At 33.3% G+C, this 24,212-nt stretch overlaps 1 protein-coding gene across 2 annotated transcripts; it reads left to right on the forward strand.

The window, feature by feature from the left end:
- The first annotated feature begins 5,309 nt into the window (after window positions 1-5,309).
- Window positions 5,310-23,012, forward strand: LOC127833899 (uncharacterized). Of its 2 annotated transcripts, XR_008027664.1 has the most exons (7): window positions 5,310-5,446; window positions 7,490-7,535; window positions 8,054-8,413; window positions 8,863-10,697; window positions 13,222-13,314; window positions 13,727-13,872; window positions 14,641-17,026. XR_008027664.1 is itself a non-coding variant. In XM_052359414.1 (6 exons), the coding sequence occupies exons 2-6, from the start codon at window positions 7,493-7,495 to the stop codon at window positions 22,575-22,577; spliced, it is 768 nt and encodes a 255-aa protein (XP_052215374.1). In that variant the 5' UTR covers window positions 5,310-5,446; window positions 7,490-7,492; the 3' UTR covers window positions 22,578-23,012. The 2 variants fall into 2 exon arrangements, 1 of the variants encoding a protein (XP_052215374.1); XM_052359414.1 differs by lacking the exons at window positions 13,222-13,314; window positions 13,727-13,872; window positions 14,641-17,026 and adding exons at window positions 22,022-22,064; window positions 22,397-23,012 and having other exon boundaries at window positions 8,863-9,003.
- Window positions 23,013-24,212: the final 1,200 nt, after the last annotated feature.

Raw genomic sequence — 24,212 nt, forward strand, 5'->3', positions numbered from 1 at the left:
AATGTTATTGTTTAATACGTTGTATGTTATTGTTGCAGGTATTTTTGTAATGGGCAAAAGGACATTTCGAAATCAATTTTGCAACCGCTTTCCTACGTTTCTCCGGCAACCGAACGAAGTACACGTTTTGTTTGGTATAGTTTTACTTGTTCGATAATGTATGCTGCTTAGCAAACGAAGTTAGTGACAAATTAATCAACATTGTGCTATGCGATAACGCTTTTGATCGGATTTATAAATAAGAGACTGCCTTGTTTGTGCTTAACGCCCGCATAACTGATGTATATTGTGCATGCAAGTTTATTTTTTATAAAATATAACGGTAATTGCATGTATAGTTAATGGATGTACATTTACATCTATATTCAAGTCTCACAATTTAACTGCAAAAATAAAGTAAGTTAAGAAAGGACGATTTCTACAGTTGAAAGATATTTATTGTCCGTGAATACTTCCGGTGAATAAGTACCGCACAATCATAACGTGACTTGTCGTTTGTATTTGATGTGTATGGTAATGGAAATAAAAGTTCAAGTACACAGTTTCATCAGACAATCGGTATGTGGGTGTAACTTTTTATTATATTACTGTTCAAAACAATCGAACAATCGCTTCTTCGTGTACCTCCATGTAGAAAACAGTAGGCCATAGTCTTCATTGTCTTACGTATCTATTCAACACTCAATAACAATTATTCTCACAAGTGTGGATATATAACCCGTAAGTATAGTCTGAAAACTTCCATGCCAGTTTTATATATATATACATCCCAAGTCGACCCAAGTCAACCCAAGTCGACCCAAGACAACCCAAGACAACCCAAGTCAACCCAAGTCGACCCAAGTCAACTTAAGTCGACCCAAGTCACACATGGCATATGAAACCGGCTTGTAAAGTGATGAAACGTTCATCATTCAAATGAAACAATAATTATAAATCATTAATAGTGTAAATATTCATTGATTCCAGTTTAAATCGAGGAAGTTGATCTAATCAAACGGCTAAGCAAAGCCCCAGGAAAATCCGTGCGTTGAAAAATACCACTGGTGTTTGTTGCCATTGTATATATCCCGAAGAAACGGAAAACACGTTACAATATCGACGGCCGTCCGATCAAAGACTAGGGCGTCCAGGAGCTCGTGAGCGGATCATTAGCTAGAATGTTAATTGGCCTTCTGCGCAGAAAATGGACGATCCCGATTTTGCAAAACTTGTATCAAGTCATGATATTATTTTCTTGTACGAAACATGGGCTACAGATACCTGCGACATCAGCCTTTCTTCTTTTGATAGTTTCAACTATTTTAATGAATTCCAACATGGACATGAAAAAAGAAATAGCTTTTTATATATAATTAAAATTGGTGTAGAAAAATAAGGTAAAAAATACGATTCCAAAATTTATTTAAAACTCTTTAAAAATTTTTTTAACTTGAACAAAGATATTTATTTGTGTATTTTGTATATTTCGCCCGCGGAATCATCAGCATACAACGGAGTAAAAGTTCATTTTTTTTACACTTTAGAAAACGATATGCCCACTGATACATCTGGGTCCGGTTTTCATTACAGGTGATTTTAATAATATATAATATAGTTATTTCCCATTAGATAACGCTTATGTTTAAACTTACGTTGCATATGAAAACTATCTTGACATTATTGCCTGTATACACGAGGAAATGGGTTGTAATCTTTAGGATATGTTCATACTCATTTAGAATTCACACGGGCCGTTATGGTTCAAGTATATATACCAATAAACGAAAGACATGTACTATTTTATGTGCATTTGTCCATGTTGCATTACTATAAGGCGGAGATTTCTTGATAACAGATTGAACGTTAGACCTTCTTTATACAAATTCAATTCTCTAATGGTATTTGTTTACGTATATGTTCTTAAAATGTTGCAAAGTATGTAAAATATGCACAAGATATAAGACAATATGTTACCGTGTAATACACTTTCCCGTTTTTTCTTCTAAAATATATACACGTTTTAAAACAATGCACATAACCTCTTCTAGAGCAGGTATTTATACTCGTCATACTGTTATCGAATAAAACTCAAACTGTTTACGAATGTAATGTTCATGAGGCAACGCTTATCGTTTAAAGGAATTTTGTGAATCAGAAATGTACAAGTACAAATTGTGTGATTAGTCACGAGCCGCTTTTGTTTTTTTCAACAGTGTACATCTTATATATCGCAGATGTTTTGTGTTTCACGAGATTCGTGTGACCGTGAATGAGCGTTTATAACAATGAAATTTATGTTTCAATCAATAAAATGATGCATAATTTTAAAAAGATTATAATATTATAGATATAAATACAAAAAAAACACAACATAATGTATACAACGCTGATATGCCCCATTTAGTATGCACAAACAGTTTTAAAATAAAAATTACTTTCAAGCTTGTAGGCACTACATTAATAAATTGAACGTTTATGTTTTTGTTTCGGTGGTGATTAATTTTATGTAAAATTTGAAAATTGTAAATTAAGTATTTTCATTAAAACACGATAATATATGGCAAGCGGTTCGACGCATAATCCCAAGAAACTAGGTTTCTCATGAGAACTATGGTTTCCAAATGAAATCTTGTGTTCTCATGAAAACTTAGGTTATCCGAGAGAACGACGCGAAAAGCTGTCGAGAACCTAGGTTCTTGTGAAAACCTTGGATATCAAACGAGAACTTAAGTCCTCAAAATGAGAACCTAGGTTCTCATGAAAACGTAGTTTCTCATGAGAACATAGGTTCTCTAGCGTAAACTAAGGTTTTCAAATGAGAACCTAGGTTCTCATGAGAACTATGGTTCCCAAATGAAAACAACGGATATGGCAAGCAGTTCGACGCATAATCCCAAGAAACTAGGTTTTTCATTATAACCTAGGTTCTCATTCTGAGAACCTAGGTTCTTACCAGAACCTTGGTTTTCAAATGAGAGCCTATGTTCTCACGAGAAACCTAGTTTCTCATGAGAACCTAGGCTCTCATGAAAACCTAGGTTCTCATTTGAAAACTTGGGTTCTGGAAGCCATGTGCAATCTTCAAGCGAGAACTTAGGTTCTCATTCTGAGAACCTAGGTTCTCATAAGAAACCTAGTTTCTTGGGATTATGCGTCGAACCGCTTGCCATAATAATACGCAAAGGCCGGAAGTGGCATCGAAGCATGGGTTGAGCATGAGTGTTTGTCACAACACGCCTATGATATATATTTCTTACATCATTGTAGGATTATTGTAACTGTTTTTTGGTCTTTGAATCTACAATTATACAAGAAACATTGAATTGTCGAATCTTCAGGAGACCTACATAGTTTGGTTTGTATGATATATAAGAACGTATAGTTAAACGCTTTATGTATTGATTCGCATTAAAGAGCCGCTTATCAAACTTTAAAACGATATCGATACTTGGATTGTCTGCATTATATCTTTAAGTATTGTCAAATATTTACTCATTTGCATTCTATTCATTCACAAAACACAGTTACATGTAGCGTTGGAGTTAACTTCAAAAATAACACACCTTTGGACTAAAGAACATCTAAACAAGCAAGGATTTAGTATTCGCCCATAGATTAATGTCTCATGTTTACTTACTGTCTCTGTTATCATTCTTTTACAGTTGTTGATGTGATTTTGGCAAACAAAATATAAGACGTTTCCTGCTTATAGAGACACAATTTGATAAATATCACCGCCATGAAACAAGTGTATTTAACCATATTTAAAGATACGCAATGAAGATATATAATTTGGTGTGCTCTTATGGTATATGCATTCAATATGGAAAGCAATAAGCAAAAGAAAAGTTGCACATTTAAATTCATTAAGATTTATTATAAAATTAAAAACAATTAGTGTCAACCATTATGCAACTCGTATTTAGGTCGTTATAACAGTGCTGGTTCTTAACAGTTCATTCCATCTGTTATGTACTAAATAGTTCATACAAATAAAGTGAATATCTGTTAATACGATCAAATTGACTCTGTATTAAAGTGTTTCTGAAGTCCAAATAAAGAACATTATGTTTATTTACATACACCCTTACGGTATCAGCCCATCTAAAACAGTTGTTTGACACTACTCACATAAAACCGTGATCAATAGCAATATACGATCCATATATTAGCTATTACAAAAGATAACATATCATTACAACAAGCTGCCGAGACTGAACAGTTGTGCACACTCATTTATTGATAACAAACACGCACGTTTGATAAAATGCAATACTGTATTTATTTATAAAGTGTAGTTTTGTTAAAGCACCGGCTGGCATGCCATAAAACATTATACATGTAAGCTATACAGCTCAAACTGAAAGTATAGTATCTTTTTAGCAAAAGTATTTGAGTTTAAAGAAGAATATTTACGGCCTATACATAAATGCTTTTATGAAATTATGTTTCATTTTCAAAAACGTTCATTTCGATTGTCAGTTTAAAAAAATAAGTACAGTAGCAATACCAATAGACAATAAATAATAAAGTAAAATCTTTGTTTATTTTGCTGTACTTTCCTGGTATTTTAGTCATCTCATATAAATAAATACAATTGACATTATATAAAAAAAGAAATATTCCTAAATCAATATTCTTACTACTGACTTTGCAAGTTTAAAACTAAATATACAGTGTTAAATGTGCAAAAGAAACCAATTTAACAGCACATTCTGTCAATATGCCAGTGAATATTGCCTATCGAGATCGCAAATTGAAATAACTCTAACGATCGCATTTAAAGGAACCTTTTCACGTTTTGGTAAATTGACAATTTTTTTTCAGATACGCAAATTTTCGTTGTAGTTATGATATTTGTGAGGAAACAGTAATACTGAGCATTCACCATGCTCTAAAGTATCCATTATATGCATCTTTTGACGGTATAAAAACCTGAAAAATATAAAGCGTTGCAACGCGAAACGATTGAATAATTTGGAGACTTCTGTTGTTGTCGTTATATTTGGAATAACTACGAGGATTGCTTATATAAAGTATAAAGTACATCACTCATTGTATGAGCAAGGATGGCCGTGTGGTCTAAGCGTTATGTTTTTACTCCAGGGATCAGTGGTTCGAGCCCAATTGAGGGTTACTCTTTTTCTTTCTTTAATGATATTCTTGTTTGTTTTTATTGGAGCTTTTTAGATCCAAAGTTTACATTTATCAATATAAAGCATTAAATGACAAACTTCAATACATGCCACAATCTGTGAAAAGGTCCCTTAAACACAGTAACTTAAATAAGGTTATCGTTTCAAAACATGACCCTGAGCATTAGATATCAAATATAGTCGAACGGTCGATACTTTAGACCGTAAAATTGGACGATTAGTGTGGTTAAATTAGATGTTTATGATGAGCCTCACTTCTTAGAGAAAGTTATTAGTTCAGTAAACTTATGTGCTAGAAGTTTTATCAAGTAAGTGAAATAATTTTATTTATTAAAAAACAACAACAACAACACCCTCTACAACATAACATGATACGTTCAAAAGCTACGGTAGTTATGTTTGTATATACTAATGGAGGTATCTATTTAGTTGAGTTGTTATTAATTATTTATACTAAACGTACGTTAAATATTTCTATTTCTACCTTGAGAGTATGATAAAAAATCAATTAGGTGCCATCCAGACGTTATTTCTGTTTTTCGTTATCAGTAAGTATTACTCTTAAGAAACGAAATATAGGCAACTACAATTATAAATAAAGTCTTATTGCGTAGGTATTTACACAATTGTAAATATTTTAATATATTGTTCATCGAATATTGAAACCATTAAACAGATACATAAATTAAGTGTACTACGTGTGTGAGCTTTTTGATATTTAAAACAATAAATCGATAATCAACATAAATAAATAAATCATATTAGGTACAATCAGTATTGATATATATTAACATAATTAGACATTTTTAACAAAAAGATGATTGACGTCTAGAAGTGTGATGATGTAAATAAAGCAGGTATATAAAGTTTGAACGTACATGTTTAAAGCAATTAAACAAACAGTCAATGCCACAAACAAAGTTAAGAGATCGGTAAGTTGGAAAGATTGTGTCCCATTCATCTCGCACAGATGTTTTGACAGATTTCTCTCAAATTTCCCAGTGCAGTAATAGGATGCATTCATGCGGGTCTACTGGTCGAAAATGTTTCCTAAATTCCATCGGCGTTTGTGAAGAAGTCAATACATGATTGAAACATCAATGGCCTTACTTCATAACGATCACGTTATTATTGGCGCTACTCAGATATTGGCGTTATTCATTTTGGTTGCTTGGCCTTAAATGGAGATAGAATTAGGTTTAGACATAATGGAATGCTTTTCTTTTTACTCAGTAAACGTAATTTTATAATTATTCCAATTTGGGTCCACTGTCAGGAAGAAATGTTGTCATCATATTGCACAAAGTAAACGTCCTGATCAAGACGGCTGTGCGAAAAAAAACATAAAATAAAAAAAATGTTGACAGCACACACCATAATTAGTCCTTTTGTAAATCCGACCATGCAGTGGAAAGGATATAGCGTGCAATCATCAAACCCTACAAAAAGTTAATACTCGTATTTAAATATCACATTTGAATGATACAAAGCAATATAAATTATATGACGGAAGATTTCCCCAATATGATATATTAATCGAAGTAGAAAACAAAATGAATCGATTCAAGTTTGAAATGAGCACCGAATTAATACCAACATTTGTCAGCGTTATATAAGGAAGTATTGATTTATACCACAGAAAGAAAACTTGTTTTTAAAGGGATATGTTCGTTTTTTGAAACATTATATAAAATGTATTTCGAATTACAACTACAATTTTCATAGTAGGTTTAATAAGTTTTATGAGAATGAAAGTTAAATAAACAAGTTTGTTTTCCCGGGATTTAAACCAGAGACATTAATAAGCTTAGCGTATTCGCAATCACTGCATCGCTAAATCATTTTGAGTTGACATGGTATTGTAATCGCTAGATTAGTTATATACGATTTAAAAAAAAATTATTGAAGAAAAGCATGACCGATATCATTTGGCGATACGCTATAAAAAAACACTGTCATAAATATAATTTATTGACTTAAAACACTACTTTCGTTATGTGCTTTATTTATGGTTCGTCATGAATTGCCGTTCAATATCTAAACTAGGTTTATCCGCATTATAACGTTGTCTGTTTATGATCTGAACACATCCGTTCAACGTCAATTTAATTTTGAATGTCATTTAGAGACAAGCACGTTTGCGAAATGAAAAGATTAAACAAATACATTCTCCCTATGTGTATGCAAATGTAAAATGTTCACAATATTTCACATGTTATTCCATTTTCAAGAAAATTCGTTGTTTTTGCATTATCGATGTGATATCGATTTCCTGTTTTGCAGTTTATGGTCGACAACTATTCGACAATTGGTAGTTTACATTTAATGGACACTCACGAATGTTGTTTCAGGATATGTTTTTCCAGATCTGGGTGTTCATCTTTGTTTGGCTTGCAGGTATTACTTTATCGTGATATAAAATGTAAACTATAAAAGTGCTTCGTTTCCCTGTAGCTACTTACTGACAAAAACCACATATTCCAAGATAGATTATTATATAAATAGATATTGTAATATATTTTCATAAAATAAAACTATGTTTCGTTCATAAGAAAGTTTGATATTCCCAGTAACTTTTGGTCAAGACAATTCGTTTGTGAGGGATGTAAATAGTCGATCGCTTTTTGATATAAATACTGTAAACGTGTTTGAAAGTTTGGCTGTTACTATTAAACCTGTTTTTTTAAATCGAAATAAATATTGAATAATGGACCTATCAATGGTTTGTATATACATGTATAAGCAAGTTTGTTTAAACAAACCAATAATATAAACTGACTTATTTAAGATATGCATCGCTTCGCAGCAATACAGTATTTTGAAGCAATTATTAATTAGATACATCATATTTCTCTTTCAATATTGTATTTTGAAACCATAATTAATTAATTAAACTCTATTTCATTTTCTTGCAGAGGAAGTACACAGTTCTCTCCAATTGAACAAGAAGAAGGGGGACATACAGCTTCCGATTGAGTGTTCATTGAACAGCGATATATCTTTTAAATTTACTAATAAAAAATTCAACAGAACTCAAACCATTGCAGCATGCAGCACAAATATCAATAGCTGTTATTTAAGTGATAAAATCCTGGCTCGAAGTTACGCAATAGCGAAATCTGACGTCGGTGGAATACTTTTCATAATTGGCGTAGGTGAGGATACGTTTGGGACGTATACATGCTATGAGACGTACAATCATACGAATTCTGCTGCCGTTGATATTAGTGGCAACGATCTTCAAACTTTTTGTTCGACGGGAAAAGTCATCCCAGGTATTATTGAGATCTAATCACATTTTCCTGGCAGCGGAAATTGGTTAATTTGTTGAAAAATCGGAATCAAATACTTAAAAAAAATGTTCATGTTTGAAATCAGTATATGTAAGCCAAGTTAATTATCATGTATTGTTTTTGTTACTCAGTATTTGTATTGTAATTGTAAACACATGTATGATTGTATGTAAATACTGTGCATGTATACACATTCTCAACGGAAGAAAATGAACACTTTTCGTCGGTTCTCTTGATATAAACCTAGCTTATCAAAAAAATTCAAAACGATGAAACGATCGCAATTGAATATATTATCTGTAAATTTAAATTTAATTTCTTGATATCATGACCCTTTTTTTAAATTTCACTGCATTTTGTATTAACCATTGACAATAGGATTGTAACTTACGCTACATTTATTCTTTGCAATAATTAAATTTGTTTTACAGAAAACACTCTCAACTTCATCGGAGTTGTGCTTGATGGAGTCCAGACAGTTTTGTTGTGTGTTGGATTCGTCTGTATTCTTTGCATAACGTGCAAAGTGACCTGTTGTAAAAAGAGAAAACTGCTTTGTGAATGTCGGCAATGTAAGTCATATCATGATCCATAATGTCACGTAGTTCACGTCTACATACCCACAATACCAATCACAAATACATTTCATAAAGTGAAAACTTGGATACACGAAGCAAGTATGACGGAATAAAACTGAATAGAGATGCATGTCGGTTCATCCTTTTTCCTGATTAAGTACAATACGTTAAAAAGTACGATACTATGAAATCGCAATGTAACGCAAGATGTGTAACAGCCAACGCATTTACATGGCCCGTGTCAATGTCTGTATATAACTGAGATAACAAAAATCAATATATCAAAACAAACTAAACACATTTCAAGTATCATCCCAGTACACCACACAGTTTGAGATAGGCACAAAGCAGGTGTTTTGCTACCATTTAAGATGTAGTTTGAGATTTGAATTGATATTTTAATTTATTTAATTATTAATAAGTTACGCTTGTACACGCTATGAGATGTAAAATTAACATTTATTATAAGAATATTGCGTCATTAACATATTTACCGAAAGGATTCTACGAAAAGCACAATACCAGGGAGCCGTTTCATCAACGATTTACGACTAGTTGTAAATTACGATTTACATAAATTACGATGTTTCAATGAATTCGCGTTTCATCAAGCAAATCGTAGGCTAAATTAAAATTACATAAATTTCATACATAAATATACGACTGGGTAAGGGCACCCGTAAATAAACGTAATGGTGGTCGTTTTTCTCATCGACGATGACAGGAGACGAATAATACCAATGCCAAGGCTTTTTAGGGAGAGAATTGTTCTCGAAAACACAAGAGATGAGAAAATTGTTTCGATATATCGTCTAAGTAGGGGCGGTGCAGAGCGTTTGTTGGTTTTGATCGGTCACCCACTTGCCGACGATCTCATATTGATCCCGTCACGCAGGTAGGCTTATGTAAATAGGGTGAAGAAACCTCTGACTTCAACAATTATAATTATAAAATTGAATGGATTTTGAAACAGCAAATAAGTAGAATTTAACCCAAAAACGTTAGAGTAGTTACCCTTTGTTTACATAGCATTTGACAACACATGACTTGGATTTAGCAAAACATTTGAAGGATGAATCATTGTATCTTTTCTGAATAAAAGCTTACGATGATAATTACTGTAAGTTTATCCTAAATCGTTGTGTTGCTTTATAAAATAGTTATGTTTAACTCACTAAAATCTTTGCTGACGTGCACTTATTGATGGCAAAAAATGACGACTTATTTACCCCACCCACTAATGACAATGTTGAACTTGTTGTGATCGAACAGTTCTTAATCTCGAAGATGTTGAAAATCACACGTTTATTAAGCGGGTTTCTCAAAACAAATTGAATGATGATTATACCATCATTATCATGAAAATCAATGACAATCCGGTGATCCGTATTATTGTTTAAGTCGGTGTATCAGCTTTTTCTTACATTTTATCGTGATGGACACTCTTTTTAACATCCGGCTACCTAAATTAGTAATATAACGTACATAGGCATGCTTTTATCGTGAGCGTATATAATTATGTGATTTCTTGTGAGGACTCATTCTGTGAGACAGCATCAGACACTACCAGAGGCCGCCAACCTCAAACTACCAAGGGCAGAACTACAGCTCTACACCTTGGGTACCTCGTAAAGTCAACAGGGGATTCATACAACTACAACAACAACAACATATGGCATCAAAATACTGTTTGTGTTTGGTATTTTCCATATTAAAGGCTTGATTGGTCATTGTCGGCTCGGGTACTACTTGCATGTACCCCGGGTACTCTTAAGTATACTTACATGTACCCCGTGTACGGTAAATATACTTAAACGTACCCCTGAATTTGAACCCTAAATCGGTCGTTGTCGCCTATTTTTGTAAATTAATTGTGTTCACATTAATGTCTATTTTCTGTTAAATGGCCTCTATATCATCGAAACTCATACTCAAAAAGCATGTTGATGTAGTTTTTTAAAAGAAGTTTGTTGAAGATAAACAATATCGTTTTACAGTAATCGGTAGCACGTTTTACGACATCGGATTTTGGGCTGGAATACAACTCGGGTACAGTCTTATATGGCCCGGGTACGTTTAAGTATATTTACCGTACCTGGGTACATGTTAGTATACTTAAGAGTACCCAGGGTACGTGTAAGTAGTACCCTAGCCTACAATGACCAATCGAGCTTCAATAAGTGTATAGTATGGATGAGTAAAGTAGATGGTGCCTTTTGTATTTAATATTTGCAGAAAAATCACCATTATTGTTAGCTCATCTATTTTTTGAAAAAAAATTATGAGCTATTGTCATCACCTTGGCGTCGGCGTCGGCGTCGGCGTCGGCGTCGGCGTCTGCGTCGGCGTCGGCGTCGGCGTCCGGTTAAGTTTTGCGTTTAGGTCCACTTTTCTCAGAAAGTATCAATGCTATTGCATTCAAACTTGGTACACTTACTTACTATCATGAGGGGACTGGGCAGGCAAAGTTAGATAACTCTGGCGTGCATTTTGACTGAATTATGTGCCCTTTTTATACTTAGAAAATTGAAAATTTTGGTTAAGTTTTGCGTTTAGGTCCACTTTTTTCAGAAAGTATCAATGCTATTGCATTCAAACTTGGTACACTTACTTACTATCATTAGGGGACTGGGCAGGCAAAGTTAGATAACTCTGGCGTGCATTTTGACAGAATTATGTGCCCTTTTTATACTTAGAAAATTGAAAATTTTGGTTAAGTTTTGTGTTAAGGTCCATTTTAACTTAAGTATCAAAGCTATTGCTTTCATACTTGCAACACATACTAACTACCGTAAGGGGACTGTGCAGGCAAAGTTATGTAACTCTGACTGGCATTTGGACGGAATTATGGGCCCTTTATACTTAGAAAATTGAAAGTTTGGTTAAGTTTTGTGTTTTGGTCCACTTTACCCCTAAAGTATCATAGATATTGCTTTCATACTTGGAACACTCGCAAACTACTAGTATCATAAGGGTACAGTAAAAGGACAAGTTGCATAACTCTGGATGTCATTTTTACGGAATTATGGCCCTTTTTTGACTTAGTTACTTTGAATATATGGTTAAATTTTGTGTTTCGATCCACTTTACTTCTTAAGTATCAAGGCTATTGCTTTCAAACTTCAAATACTTTCATGCTATCATGAGGTTACTGTACCTGGCAAGTTGAATTTTACCTTGACCTTTGAATGACCTTGACTCTCAAGGTCAAATTATTAAATTTCTCTTAAATTGCCATAACTTCTTTATTTATGATTAGATTTGATTGATACTTTGACAAAACTACTCTTACCTGACATACCACAATAGACTCCACCCAAACCATAGCCCGTGCCCCCCCCCCAACCCCCCCCCCCCCCTATTTTTTTTTTTTTTTTTTTTTTTTTTTTTTTTAAGGTCATCTCACAAATGACCACCACACCCTCACACTATACCCCCCCCCCCCCACCCCACCCCCTCCCCAATTTTTTTTTAAACGGTTAAAAAACAAAACTATTTATTTTGATTATTTTATGTTTGAAATACCGTCCAACCATCGCACCCAAGAATCCCCCCCCCACCCCCCCCTCCCCCCACCCGAATCCCCCCCCCCCCCATTTTTTTTTTTTTTTTTTTTTTTTTTAAGATCATCTCACAAATTACCACCACACCCTCACACTATACCCCCCACCTCACCCCCCCCCCCCCCCAATTTTTTTTTATGAAACGGTTAAAAAACACAAATATTTATTTTTATTATTTTATGTTTGAAATACCGTCCAACCATCGCACCCAAGAATCCCCCCCACCCCCCCCACCCCCCCCCCACCCCCCCACCCCCGATTTTTTTTTTCCTTTTTTTTCGCATTTTTTGGAAGAAAATGTAATAAATGTCCACACCCCCACACAATGCACCGCTCTTCACTCCACCCCTCCCTCCTTTGTGATTGAAAATGAGAGTCCCTTCACCTTTAAAAAGAAAATAGATGAGCGGTCTGCACCCGCAAGGCGGTGCTCTTGTTTTTATATTGTTTTCATTTGCGTAAAATTTAATTATTTGTTAAATTTAATTCTGCAGTGCTATAAATGTGCACCCCATCCAAAGTTTTTATTTCTAAATATTGATGTGGCTTTTTTGAATTAACTTCTTTTCATGCATTCGTCCCCTTCTTTTGTGTTTTATAATGAGAACATGAGCACTCTCATGTAAATGCATTCTTTTTATTTTTATAGATTTTGGCATCATTGAGGTATATGGCAAGGGAGATTTTACTCTGAAGGATTCCATGCCATTAATGTGCAGGCTGTTGTTGACGTCAACATGAGGTAAATGTAAATACAGTATTATGATTCATTTAATACCTTATCATTAAACTAGATATTAAAGCAGAGAAATACCATAACAGGTTCAACTTACTAAGCGTTATGCTTATCATCTTTGACATCAAATAATGATTATTTATGTACATGCGCAAAAATCATTAACTGCAATAATCGACACCATGAGCATGGTGTTATCCGGCTTCTCTTCTTTAATGCGTATTAGCCAATGCAGCTATCTGTATTATCTTGAAATATTGTCTTAAGTTACATTTATTTAATCTACGATAACTAAAATATACTTCAGCTAGGTTGGTGAAGCTTATTGAGATGCTATCCTTAATCCAACAACATTACCTATGGACTGCTGTTTTAACATAGACAAAGCAACTTTTCAATAAAATAGTTTAATTTACAGCACTATCAGAGCTACAATGATGCGGGTCATCTGCTGGGAGATAGTGGGTATCCGTTAAGGACTTACCTGATGACCCCTTTACCTCATCCCTCCAATGCTGCGGAACAGGCCTAAAATGACCATCTATGTAGACGGTCAAGATTTTGGTAATATATCATGTAAATTGTGAAATATAAGTCTTATTAGTGCGAGATCAACTGACCACACAGTATTTAAATAAACTATTGTTGCCAATCTCTTTCTTGTGCCTCACAGTGTCTTAAATCAAAGGTAACTTCTAAAGCTTGATAAGGTACATCTTTAATTATTAAATTGTTAAATTTACATGTAAATTAAGTTTTATTATAAATGAGGGTTGTTTGCGTGTATGTACGTGATGTTTCATTAAAAAAAATCCGTTTAAATTAACTGATGTTTTGATTCATTTTATTTTAAATCTTTAATATTCATTTTGCTTATCCCCTATGTATGAACGTATTTTTATGTCCCCCACCACTATAGTGGGGGACATATTGTTTTTGCCCTGTCTGTCTGTTTGCGCCAACTTTAACATTTTGCAAAAACTTTTGCTATATTGAAGATAGCAACTTCATATTTGGCATGCACATGTATCTCATGGAGCTGCACATTGTGAGTGGTAAAAGGTCAAGGTCATCCTTCAAGGTCAAAGGTCTGAAAAACTAAATCAAAGCGGCACAGAAGGGGACATAGTGTTTCTGACAAACACATTTCTTGTTTACTAGTGCATTTAAATTAAATTGAGCATTAATGGTGAATACAGACACAAATATTGTGTTTTGTAGGCTATATATTATATATAAATAATATTAAAATCAAATAAGCCTGTGGAATCAGCGCAATTTAGTCACTTAGACAAATATCTATGTTAAAGAAATACTTTTTCTATTTTTTAGATGTCAGCATGTCACTGATGGATGCTTGCCTTTCAAGCCCAATAAGTGATGTAAACAAGCAACTGTTTCCATGCGTCTGCCGTCTGCATAACCTGTGTCTTGAACGTTCCTCTGATAAAGGATTTGGTTTGAGATGTGATGGAACCGGAAGTAATAAACAACACACCAGTACAGGGAGCAGCATTTAATATGAGACAGCAGCTGATCGAACTGTTAGATAAAAATGTTTTAAATTGGTACAATTGATATAGTTATTAATGTTATTAAGTTATAGATCGCTCGAGTCTTCTCTGAATAGGCAGGCTATACTTCTCAGTCAAATGGCTTAAAGTTGTGTCATCGCTGATTTGGAAGGATTGGTATTCATGGTGGTCTAGCCATATTTTAGTTACAAAAGCTGATGTTTGCATGTTTTATAATTTTGTATGCATAATTTGGCTAATATTTACTTCAAGGTTATAGGTTTGTGAAACAAACAAATGCCAATGTTCTGAGTACCAATAAATAAGTTATGTGTTAGATATTACCAAGTGCTTGATTTAATAATTATTTTAATAGGACCTTTTCACAGATTTTGGCAGATATTAAAGTTTTTCATTAAATGCTTTATATTGATAAATATAAACATTGGATCTAAAAAGCTCCAGTAAAAAAACAAGAATAAAATTAAAGAAAGAAAAAAAAGTAACCCTCAACTGGGCTCAAAGCACTGACCTCTGGAGTAAAAGTCTTACACTTAGACCACTCTGCCATCCGTGCTCATACCATGAGTGATGTATTTTATAATTTATATAAGCAATCCTCGTCGTGTCACAAAATATATCGACAACAACAGAACTCTCGAAATTGTTCAATTGTATCACGCTGCAACGCTTTAAAATTTTCAGGTTTTTTAATCGTCAAAAGATGCATATTATGGATATTTTAGAGCATGGTAAATGTTAAGTATTACTGTTTCCTCACAAATATCATAACTTAACGAACATTTGCGAAGCTGAAACATTTACCAAACTGTGAAATGGTTCCTTAAATATTTAACAATTATCTGAGCTCCAGAAAAGAACATATATACTGAAGGTGTTTTTCCCCATGAACAATTTTTCAAGTGATATTTTACCCACTGACCGTTAGCTCTAATTTGTATTCTCTGTACTGAAAATTCTCAAAGCCACATTAAAAAAGTGGGCTTTTAAAATTATTTTTACCAAAAAATATAAAGTGTGCTGTCTATAAATATGGATGTTAGTGTCATGAAAAACTAGAAGTTTACCTGTATACAAGATCTTTGCCAAATGTATTTACTTAAATATACCCCTTTTATTATGCTCTGTTAAATAATTAAGTCTTCATCTACCGTTAAAATATGTTGTTTACCTATGCAATTGTTTTGTATTTTCATAGACATTTTTAGCTCATCTATTTTTTGAAAAAAATTATGAGCTATTGTCATCACCTTGGCGTCGGCGTCCGGTTAAGTTTTGCGTTTAGGTCCCTTTTTCTCAGAAAGTATCAATGCTATTGCATTCAAACTTGGTACACTTACTTACTATCATGAGGGGACTGGGCAGGCAAAGTTAGATAACTCTGGCTTGCATTTTGACAGAATAATGTGCCCTTTTTATACTTAGAAAATTGAAAATTTTGGTTAAGTTTTGTGTTTAGGTCCATTTTATTCCTACAGTATCAAAGCTATTGCTTTCATACTTGCAACACTTACTAACTATCATAAGGGGACGGTGCAGGCAAAGTTATGTAACTCTGACTGGCATTTTGACAGAATTATGTGCCCTTTTTATACTTAGAAAATAGAAAATTTGGTTATGTTTTGTGTTTAGGTCCTCTTTATTCCTACAGTATCAAAGCTATTGCTTTCATACTTGCAACACTTATTAACTATCATAAGGGGACTGTGCAGGCAAAGTTATGTAACTCTGATTGGCATTTGGACGGAATTATGGGCCCTTTATACTTAGAAAATTGAAAATTTGGTCAAGTTTTGTGTTTTGGTCAACTTTACCCCTAAAGTATCATAGATATTGCTTTCATACTTGGAACACTCGCAAACTATTATAAGGGGACAGTAAAAAGACAAGTTGCATAACTCTGGTTGTCATTTTTACGGAATTATGGCCCTTTTTTGACTTAGTTACTTTGAATATATGGTTAAATTTTGTGTTTCGATCCACTTTTATTCATGCTATCATGAGGTTACTGTACCTGGCAAGTTGAATTTTACCTTGACCTTTGAATGACCTTGACTCTCAAGGTCAAATTATTAAATTTTGCTAAAATTGACATAACTTCTTTATTTATGATTAGATTTGATTGATACTTTGACAAAACAACTCTTACCTGACATACCACAATAGACTCCACCCAAACCATCCCCCACCCCCCCAACCCCCCCCATTTTTTTTTTGAAATGGTTAAAAACACAAATATTTATTTTAACTATTTTATTTTTGAAATACCGTCCAACCATCGCACCCAAGAATCCCTTCCCCCCTCCCCCCCTGATTTTTTTTTTGCATTTTTTTCCGCATTTTTGGAAGATAATGTAATAAATGACCACACCCCCACACTATACACCCCTCTTCACTCCACCCCTCCCTCCTTTGTGATTGAAATTGAGAGTCCCTTCACCTTTAAAAAGAAAATAGATGAGCGGCCTGCAGCCGCAAGGCGGTGCTCTTGTTATCATAATAATGTTTACTGTTTTTGATAACAGTTGCAATGACACTAGTATTCAATAAATAAAACATAAAGAACATTCACATTTATTTATTTTTATTTTGAAAGTACAATATACCAACAGGGCCTGGTGTTATAATTCATATGAAAATTTATATCTCAACAAGAGCACCGCATAACGTGTGCCACGCTTGGCTAAGGGTACAGTTTTGAATAAATGAAAGCTTGTCAGAATATTTTTTTTAGAGGTCAGTGACCTTGACCTTTGACCTAGTGACCCCAAAATGGGTATGGCGTGTAGAACTCATCAAGGTGCATCTACATAATGAAGTTTCAAAGTTGTAGGTGGAAGCACTTTGATTTTAGTGCCAATGTTAAGGTTTTAGCACAACGCGGACGACACGACGAGCTGGCTATGACAATACCTCGGATTTTCTCCGAAAACGCCGAGCTAATTATGTGTTATAATAAGCTTCATAGAATCACTGAACATCATCACATGTAAAACCAATTAAAATTTCCAGAAACATATGAGCAATTTGAAATTTCATTTTGTTTAAAGAGAAAGCAGCTCCTCTAGATTTTTCCTAATGTCTTTCAGAATGGCATTTCTTTCCCTTGACGAAATCAACATCACTCGAGTTTTAGTCACACTGTTGCTACATTCTTCACATGTGGCTGCAAGTAAATAAATTACTAGTTTATACATTTAACAAAACTATGTATTAATTACAACATATGGCACTTTCATGTATTAGACAAGTGTGGTTGTCAAAAATAACACAAACCAGTCATAATAAGACAGCATGACTGACATTATTGATTTTGAAAGTTAGTTTTTGTATTGTGATATTTATCTAGCTTTCTAAATTTAAACTCAAAATTTGTGTGTGACACTAATGCTCTACAGTCCAATTACTTCTTTCCAAATTCCAAATATGTCGATGTCGAAAAAGAATTTTTAAAAATACAAGTCGGTTAATAAGTTTATTTAAAAAATGCAGCAATTCTTTATCCCCATTTATAACAGAGTAAAATGAGAAAAAAGAAAAAATAGAAAACATAAATTGTTGCATTTTTATTGTAGGAAATAATAAGCAGTCAGCTTTACTATAATTTATAGAAAAAACTAATATTTACTATTTGTTGCTTCTGGCTTCCGTTCTCTGTTTTCTGATTTAACACAGTTGGGTAACGCAACTTCTGTTTGAGTTTTGACAAACCTATTCTCTGTACATGGAATTGGTGCATCATGTTCAGGTCTTTCAGCCAGTGATAACATTTTGTTTCCTGGAAAAACAAAGAAATGAAAACTATATTTGTGATTGTTACATGTTACACAGTTTTGCAGCAACAACATAATAAATCTAGGTTGATTTACATCTTGTAAATCATCACTATAATTAATTATTGTAAATGACAATATAATAATAATTATAAAGACAGGGAAATAGCATTCCTACTGATATGACATTTTTAAGTACTGTAGAGGGGGTGTTCATAATTCCGAACAGCGCCTAATTCCAAACGATAATTTAAACATTTAAAAACAATATAATTCAAGCATGAACTCTGACATATGACATCATATTTATGACATCATAAATTAACTCATTCCGTTTCGTCTATATGTTTTGTCATGTGAATCTAATACCTTATTGAAATAAAATATTAGATAATTGAACAAAAAAATGCTGACATGACAAACTTTCAATGAATGATGTCTTGTTCAAGTTATTGTCAGCCTGAATTCCCTTGGCCTAAATAACACGCCGGGTATGCGAATACTTCGTTTACGGATGGCACTTCACTAACAGAGAACAACAAACGCCACGCGCTAGAGGTAAGTTTCTCTGTTTTATTTAAAGTTATATCCTAAAGATTAGTTTTTAAGACAAGACACATGGTCGAGTTGATAAATGGTGTATCCTTTTATATTGGGAATACACAATTTCACGGAAGAATGGTACAGTTTTGCCCAAAAAATAGAAAATTCGATCGGAAAACAGCATAAACGGGATGAACAGTAAACATTTTATCAAAATAAAACTACTTAGAATTATTGCAAGAAATTGTTTGCTATTCCAGCATGTAGAGTAATCACTGTGCTTCAAATACTGAAATTTTGATAGTATTCAATGAAATATAAACAAAGATAGTGCATGTTGTAATAGGTGGCATACATAAAGTTGCAGCCACTTTGTTTACCGATAAAGGGCACTTCAGATTACGGAGACTTTCAAGAAAGCGGGCACTCTAATAACTGAGTTTTATCTTCTACCTTAAATGCATTTATTTATATTATTGCTATTCATACGAAACATTTTGAAAATATACTTTTCAAAAATCCCATTACTATTAATTTATACTACGTTTATTATAATTGCAATTTTCAAATAAGACAATATTTATTATTAAGTAAATGTGTACGGATAATGCGGATCAACACAATCGTGTTTAATTTTACTTATAGCAGGGCTCTAGATAACGGTAGTGAAGGGGTCTTTATGAGGCAAATACACATTTGTTCTTCATAAAATCCTATGTCGGTTGTGCTTATTTGAATCGCATCATCAAGACGATACTTATGCGTAGCAACAAAATTAAAAAGAGAATGGTAAAACTCCCTTAATTTTGAGCCCTGCTTATAGGGAGCACTTCCCTTTACGCAACGCTAACGTTTGCTTGAAGTGCGATTCACTTGACCCTAAATCACTGTATTGGTTGAGTTTTAAGAATCACGGTTAAAATTAAACCGTAAAAACAACTGATTCTGGAAAAAAGGAATGCGTACATAAAATGTTTAAATGTCATATTATGGAGTCAGTACTTAGTATACCCCCACAAACGAAGTTTAGGGTGCTATATAGGATAGAACTTCATATGCAGCATGTGTTGTGTTTATATTAAAAACAAAGACTGTTATGCATAATTTTTACACCACTGTCGTGTGATTAAATCAACCCCGTCCGTTCTTTTATTGCTATTTTCGTTTACTGGCATTGAGCCAAACAGTTCCAATAGAATTTCGGACCTGCATCGTTGCTGATATTAATCTCTGAGAGGCAGTTTAAGCAGAGTGATTATTCATGACATGCTATCTAATATATAAGTAAATAGCCTTAGTACCTTCATTTGGACATAAAGATAAATGCTTTAGATCAACCGCTTAGAACGTAATTTAAAATATATGGTCATATAGATTTTACTCATTAGACATATCCAATTTAACATTTATCTTTCAAATTTTTACCAAATCATAATCATATTTCAAAGGGATAAGAACATGCTTCGGTAATTCGTTTTTTATTTGCGTACTAAGTACATACATTTTTATTTATTGCCTGCTTACTTTAACAGTATTCCACAGCGAATTCTGCATTTTTGATTCACAAAAAACGAGTGTGTTACATCTGGAAAAAAGTGTCTAGATGTCGGGAAACGAAGTGCCATTGTTTTTTAGATGATCGGTAAACGAAGTGCAGATGAAAAATGTGCATGCGACTCTTAAAACATTTGAATTTTCTCAAATACATTAGTAAACTAAAATGTAACATGTTGTAACATTACTGGATATATTGATCTTTTATTTCGAATAGTAAGCACGTTCTTGATTTATTTCCAAGTATGTTTATTTTGTTTAAATATGTACTGATAATTCAATTCATGCTGATTATCGATGGAATTTTATCGTTTTTTTTAAATAATTCACCGTTTTTCCGCGAATTTCTTTCTTCGCAATACGAAGTGCTATACCATTAATCACCCAAACAATGTTCTGTGTTTAAAAACCAAATAAACAGAACATAAATACAAAAAAGCTGAAGAACTCACCTCTCGCGCGTGGCGTTTGTTGTTCTCTGTAAGTGAAGTGCCATCCGTAAACGAAGTATTCGCATACCCAGCGTGAATAAATGAATATTATTAAACTGTTCATTGATCTTAAACACAGTCGCCTTGCTGCATAGAAAGAACAAAACACTTACTCTAAACAATATATTTTTTATTCACGAATAACAAAATATGCGATAAATAATCTACATTCATGTTCATGACCAACAAGTTGTCAACTCACATTTCAACCGTCGCCTTTCAGTTTCAAAATAACTCCTTTTTGCCTCCTTACGCAATAAGAGTGGCTGCCAAACAGCAGACGGTAGCCTTCCACACATCAGTGTACAAGAATAGTCGTTGCCGACATATTCCAATGTTTGTTTTTGTTTCAGTTCACAACTAGCATTGTTAATGTCAAAGACCTATAGATAAATTTATTCTATAGGTCTTTGCTATTGTTATGCGATATTTTCCTCTGCTGACAGAACGCGCGAAAATTACGTCATACTTCAGACTGCGTCACTAGTTTTATCGGCTACAAAATACGTATATTTAAGTAGTCGTATTTTATGTATGGTGTCTTTACGATTTCGTTGATGAAACGGAGTTTATGTAAAAACGTAAACGACTACATTAATCTCGATACATAATTTACGATTGTATAAAAATCGTAAATATTGATGAAACGGCCTCCTGGGGAACATATCGGTGTCACTCATGCCTCTGTCGTAGTTTCGCGTTTCGAGCGCATTTTGGTAATAAGTATAAGATCATGTTTCACATGCACTAAATCATGTTTAAATTATACACATAAATTTTGTTGTATAATTTTCAATTCTGATTTTTTTTAAACCAGGTTGGCGTGAAAAAGGAGGCAATTCTGGCAAGAAAAAGACAGTGTACGTTAATTGTTTAAAGTATTGTTCAGATTATTCAGATTATGTCGATTTGTCAATTTTTTTGACACAATATATAAATTGGAATTAATTTTATTTTTCAAAAAAATAATTAATTTAAATCTGAATCTGCAGCAGCAGGCTCATTAAATAATTTGGTTTTGAGGATATTGCCCCATTTTTTAAGATAAATTTATTAAAAAAAAATACTGGTAACTGTTTCTGTTATTTTGTGACAGTTCTGGCAAATATATACATGTGCTCTTCCTTCATGTCTGTGTATACAAATATATTTACAATTGCATAATAACTTATAATATGGTGTTTGTTTCCAGTTATACGAACACTGAATCTGAACGTGAACTAATGAAACCTGCCGAAGATATGGAAATAAATGAAATTGTACGGAAGTACAAAGGGCAGACACCTCATCCCACTCCATCTGCGTACGATTCTATCGTAACTTCAGCATATAACCCGTTGCGTAGTCAGAGTCATCGATACTCGTTTACCTAGCAGTTATGCCGAAATGCAATTATCTATCGCAGTAAACTAAAACATATTTCACGAAGTGATAAAAGATACAGATGGCGAAATAATTTTGTTTCATCTTTTTGGATTGTACCTTTGTTTTAGCTTATTAACAGACAATCTCTATCTAGTTCAGTTATCCTTTTTCAAACTGTAATTCATGTAAATTTCGAGCTCAGATTATATATTTAGACCCCTTATTTTTTAGTACAAGGCGTTACTGCTGTTTTATAGATATAACGAATATGCTATGCTTGGTCAATGTCTCATTATAAGACATGGTTTAAAATAAAATTCTACCAGATGATTATAAGAAATACTTTCCTGATATTGGGTATTGAGTTTAATTTGTACCCCATATTAATATAAATAACTGATGCATTACAAACCTGTGAATGAACTATGTGATCAAAAAGAATTTCAAGTTGTAATGTTCTTTATGCAACATAGATATCCACATCGAAACGCGGATTAAAACGGTATATATATATATATATATATAATATATACTAGTAATAAAAGAACGCACTTATATGATATAAAATGAGTATTGTAAGGTATTGCGTTTAACACATTCTTAGTTTTAAATTTAATTTTTTTCTCGTGACTCTTTTTTGTATTGATATTGAGTTGTCTACTTTTTACAAATCATGATAAAGCTGTTGCTTTGCTCAAAGTATCGTTAACGTTCTTATTTCACTATTTAGTTCCATACCAGCTTGGGAAGCGTATTGTTCAGACATGGTTTGCTTAAACGACTGTGACAACACCTGTATTATATAGTGGTAACAACATATTTTATAATTGGAAGCTCTAGTCCTTACAAAGCATATCCCCATATTGAAATGAATGCGCCCTGCTTATAAAGTGTAAAACAAGGTGACATTCATTTGGCATTTGGAAAAATAGACGATGTAATATAAGTTGGAACTTGGATAGAATCTGACTGAACTTCAATTCCTTATGAGTAGGTTATTACACCCCCGAAGGGTTCTTACAGTCGTGGTGCAACCTTTTATAATACGCCTTAACGCTATTCATTTATGATTCCACAATCAAGGAATGTGATCACCTCATATTCTAACATATTGCACAATCGACCTAGCAACATGTAATCCGCATTTACCAACAACGATGACCAATCATATCTATCGATGGTAGTATCAATCAGATTATTTCAATTAGTATGCCATGTAATTCTGAAATAATTGTTTAATGTTTTTCACCCAGCTTAGTGGTGCTTTTTTTCACATTTTGGAATACCGGTAAGCTTAATAGAGTTTGATTTATTTGTAGAAATGCGTTTATATCTCACTTTGACCGTGTTTTTTTTAAATTTGATTTCTATTCATGTTTAACAAATATCAAGTATGCTGTAAAATCGATTAAATATATGCGAAATATGTGAATATGGTGATTTACAAAATAGGTCTGTATTTAGAGATACAAAAGCCGAAATGTCATTTTAAATTCATACTTGTATCGATGCATTTTTTGTTAATTTCCGATCGTTTAAAAGTTTCAAAATTATTAATCACACATATAATTCTTTAAGTACCCGGGGTACCGTTTTACTAACAATACTTAAGTATTGCGTAAGTATTGGCGTAAGTTGACAAG

This window comes from Dreissena polymorpha, chromosome 6 (genome assembly GCF_020536995.1).
Source record: "Dreissena polymorpha isolate Duluth1 chromosome 6, UMN_Dpol_1.0, whole genome shotgun sequence".
Taxonomy (NCBI): Eukaryota; Metazoa; Mollusca; class Bivalvia; order Myida; family Dreissenidae; genus Dreissena; species Dreissena polymorpha.